Source organism: Solanum tuberosum, unplaced genomic scaffold (assembly GCF_000226075.1).
Source record: "Solanum tuberosum cultivar DM 1-3 516 R44 unplaced genomic scaffold, SolTub_3.0 scf00325, whole genome shotgun sequence".
NCBI lineage: Eukaryota > Viridiplantae > Streptophyta > Magnoliopsida > Solanales > Solanaceae > Solanum > Solanum tuberosum.
The window spans coordinates 9,850-14,440 of NW_006239251.1; the positions used below are offsets into that span (position 1 = coordinate 9,850).

General features: G+C 37.5%; 1 protein-coding gene across 1 annotated transcript; it reads left to right on the top strand.

Annotated features, from left to right (window-relative positions):
• The first annotated feature begins 1,521 nt into the window (after window positions 1-1,521).
• LOC102600980 (arginine decarboxylase) lies at window positions 1,522-4,353 on the top strand. Its single transcript, XM_006360552.1, has one exon. The coding sequence runs from the start codon at window positions 1,959-1,961 to the stop codon at window positions 4,119-4,121; it is 2,163 nt and encodes a 720-aa protein (XP_006360614.1). The 5' UTR covers window positions 1,522-1,958; the 3' UTR covers window positions 4,122-4,353.
• Window positions 4,354-4,591: the final 238 nt, after the last annotated feature.

Genomic DNA, 4,591 nt, shown 5'->3' on the forward strand with positions numbered 1-4,591 from the left:
TTTTTTTAAAGAACATTTTTGATAGGACTAAAAAAATATTTGACATACAAATTAATCATATATTTATAAGAATATTTTATCGAAATGTGATATAGTCCGCTCTTTCTTTAATTATATTTAAATCTTGAATGTAAAAATATTCTTGATAAAAAATATTTTTTCATAATAAAATTTATGTGATATAAATTTAAATTAGTCAGATTCTAATAATATCGAATAGGAACAAAGTTAAAAGTGAAGGAGTTCCTTATTATCATCTTATCACAGCATATGATCTTTCGGCGGTTTCAAAAGGAATATGAATTAAAAATCGTTAAATATTCCTATTTCACTATAATATAGCGATTTTATTTCTTGCATTATTCAGGTATCAATCCACTCAATTTACGCGATACTTTACATACTTCGAGGGTAGACAATTTTCTTTTTTAATTTTAATTTTTTCATGTCTTATAAATATTCTAAATTATTAATCATCGTATTTTTTTATTTTAGTTTATATGATTTATTCTTTTAGTCAGTTCAAAAATAATTTAACACAATTCTATATTTAATAACAATTAAATTTTAAAATGTTTATTTTATCTTTAATAAAATGTTTTATAGCCCCATAAATATTTGCAACTTATTTTAGATAGTAAATTTCAATTCTTAAGCTTTATGTCAAATCAAATTATTCATATAAATTAAAACAAAAAATATAAATTTATTAAAAAATTATTACTCCTCTAAAAAATTATTTCTCAAAATACGAACGATACCACGTAAACTAGATCAACGTACAAACTAGTAAACTCTGTTTGGTTGATTGAAAAGTTATAATAATGCCTCCCCCAAACAAACACAGAATCATCAAAATTCAAACACCAAATGGAATCAAAGTTAAGGATCGATGACTTGGAACAATCACAACCGTTGATTTCTTAAAAAAATCCCAAATCATAGGAACCTTCGAAGCATCTTACTCCATTCGGTAAGCAATCATGTAATCCTTTTTTCGGTCTTTTTTTATTTGTTTAATATATTAAAAATAATTGTTCAATTAAGATATAATTTATTATTTTACTTTTTAATATTTAGATAATTTATAATTAATAAGAATGATATAGTAAAATTAGTCATCTATTTATTACTTCATTCAGTTTATATGACACATTTTTATATTAAGTATCAATTTAATTTTAAAATATTTATTTTATTTTTAGTAAAATGATTTATAAACACACAAATTTGTATCAATCATTTTAGATTATAAATTTTAAAAGTCTTTTTTTTCTTATTTAGACTTTATAACGAGCCAAATTAACTCACATTGAAATGAGACGAAAAGAGTATTTTGAAAAAATATGACAAAATCAAACATCCAATAAATAAAGATGAACGGAGGAAGTAATTATATCCCCTCTTTATCTTCTCGCGATGTCCAATGCCACGCGGCAACCCGACGCTGTTAGATAAGGCCCAACCCAAGCCCATGACCCGGCCCAATCTACCCCTTATAAAACGAACCGAACCCTCCCATGCAATTCTCGCTCATTTCACAGTTGTTTACAGTTTTCCTAAACGGAACTCTACCATCTCTTTTTTCCGGTTACCGTTTAGGTTTCCGACCAATTTTCTTCTTCTCCGGTGAACTATTCCGGTTAAAAGTTGTATGGTGGGGTGTTTGTTTGAATCTTAGGTTTGTTTTTCTGTTGGTTTTGAGTTTTAATTCTTTGTTTTGATTAAGAAAATTTGCTTCTTCTGAAGTCGTTGTGGGGATATTCGGGTCGTGTAAGAGTGTGTTAGAAGGTGATTATCTTTTGATTAAGTTCTTTTTTTGCTTCTTTTGAGGGGGTAGCCGGGGCTCTGGCCTCGGCGGGTTCTAAAGCCCCCAGCTATTACAACATTGGTAAACAAATCATTTCTGTATATTAGTTTTCCCCATTCTTTGATTCTTTTTTTTTCGATTTTACGAGATGCCTGCTCTAGGTTGTTGTGTAGAATCTGCTGTTTCCCCTCCTCTTGGCTATTCCTTCCTTTCCACGCCGGAGATTTTTTCCTCCGGCGTACCTCCGTCGACAAACGCTGTCCCTTTTACCACCCATTGGTCACCGGAGCTCTCATCCGATCTGTATCGGGTTGATGGATGGGGTGCTCCTTATTTCACCGTTAATTCTTCCGGTGATATATCTGTCCGGCCACATGGTACAGATACCCTTCCTCACCAGGAAATTGATCTCCTTAAGGTTGTGAAGAAGGCTTCCGACCCGATAAATTCTGGTGGGCTCGGGTTACAACTTCCACTCGTTGTTCGGTTTCCTGATGTTTTGAAGAACCGATTGGAGTCTCTTCAATCGGCTTTTGATTATGCTGTCCAATCTGAAGGATATGAGGCTCATTACCAAGGTGTTTATCCTGTTAAATGCAATCAGGACAGGTTCGTTGTTGAAGATATTGTCAAATTCGGGTCGGGTTTCCGGTTTGGTCTTGAAGCTGGGTCAAAACCTGAGCTCCTCCTAGCCATGAGCTCTCTATGCAAGGGCAGCTCGGAGGGTCTTCTTGTATGCAACGGATTCAAGGATGCAGAATACATTTCACTTGCTTTGGTTGCAAGAAAGCTCCAATTGAACACGGTGATTGTGCTTGAACAAGAGGAGGAGCTTGATTTGGTGATTGACATCAGCCGTAAAATGGCGGTCCGGCCTGTGATTGGGCTCCGGGCTAAGCTTAGGACCAAACATTCCGGTCATTTTGGATCCACTTCTGGAGAGAAAGGTAAGTTTGGGCTTACAACAACTCAGATCCTTCGTGTGGTGAGGAAACTCGAAGAATCCGGAATGTTGGATTGTCTTCAGCTGCTGCATTTCCATATTGGATCTCAGATCCCTTCAACGGCGTTGCTTGCTGATGGTGTTGGTGAGGCTGCTCAGGTTTATTCTGAGTTGGTCCGCCTTGGTGCTGGCATGAAATTCATTGATATTGGCGGTGGGCTTGGAATTGACTACGATGGTACCAAATCTTCCGATTCTGATGTTTCCGTCGGATATGGCCTTCAGGATTACGCCTCTACAGTTGTTCAAGCTGTCCGGTTTGTTTGTGACCGGAAGAACGTGAAGCATCCGGTGATCTGTAGCGAAAGTGGCAGAGCAATTGTATCTCATCACTCTGTTCTGATATTTGAAGCTGTGTCTTCAACTACTACACGTTCTCAAGAGTTGTCCTCGGTGGGTCTCCAGTCCTTTGTGGAGAAACTTAATGATGATGCTCGTGCTGATTACCGGAATCTATCTGCTGCTGCTATTCGCGGAGAGTACGATACCTGTATGCTTTATGCCGATCAGTTGAAACAGAGATGTGTGGAGCAGTTCAAAGACGGTAATTTGGACATTGAACAGCTTGCTGCCGTAGATGCCGTCTGTGACTTTGTGTCAAAAGCTATTGGAGCTTCTGACCCTGTTCGCACATATCACGTGAATCTGTCCGTTTTCACTTCAATTCCTGATTTCTGGGCAATTGACCAACTATTCCCGATTGTTCCCATCCACAAACTAGATGAACGTCCTTCAGCTCGGGGAATTCTATCCGACTTGACATGTGACAGTGATGGAAAGATCGATAAATTCATTGGAGGCGAGTCAAGCTTGCCTCTCCATGAATTGGGAAGTGGAAATGGCGCGCCTTATTATCTGGGAATGTTTTTAGGCGGGGCATATGAGGAAGCCCTCGGGGGACTCCATAACCTATTTGGCGGACCTAGCGTCTTGCGTGTGTCACAAAGCGACAGCCCTCACAGCTTCGCTGTAACATATGCAGTGCCTGGGCCGTCCTGTGCTGACGTCCTCCGAGCAATGCAACACGAGCCTGAACTCATGTTCGAGACACTCAAGCACCGTGCGGAGGAATTCATGCACAAGGAAGAAGAAGAAGAAGAAAATAAGGAAGTGGCATTTGCATCATTGGCCAGCAGCCTAAATCAGTCGTTCCACAACATGCCTTATCTTGCGCCACATTCGTCTTGCTGCTTTAGTGCTGCTGCAAACAGCGGTGGGTATTACTATTGCAATGATGAGAATATTGTTGGTGTTGGCGCAGAATGTGCAATAGGGGAGGAAGAGTTTTGGCCATACTGCGTTGCTTAAAGAGTTTCACGTCATTTTCAGATTCCGCCATTGCTCCTTTTTTTTTTTGTTGTTCTTCAAGTAATAAAGTTTGTCTGTTTCATTAGCGCTACGGTATGTTAAATTTATGTCATTTTTGGTGTAATGTCCTAGTTATGGAGAAAGTAAGGAATTGTTCAATCTCCTTATGTAATTTTCTCCTCCATCTTATGTAATCTTCTCCTTATTAAATGAAATTTTACTTTAGAATTTATCTCTAGTGTTTTTCTTCTTCCAATTACTATTTAGACTCCGTTTAGGATTTGAATGGTTGCTTTTTTCCTTGCTGCAGTTCCATCAATACGGGTTTCTAAACTTCTCTTTCCAAATTATCATAACACTCCGATTGGATGATTGTTACATATTATTTCAAAAAGTAATCTAGTGTTTTAATGAAGGGAAAAGAGTTTTATGTTTAGCTTTGGTCGAAATTGTTGTTACGATACCAAATT

Bases quoted from the DNA above. Each gene is read 5' to 3' on its own strand.
- LOC102600980 (XM_006360552.1), top strand. From the start codon at position 1,959: ATGCCTGCTCTAGGTTGTTGTGTAGAATCTGCTGTTTCCCCTCCTCTT.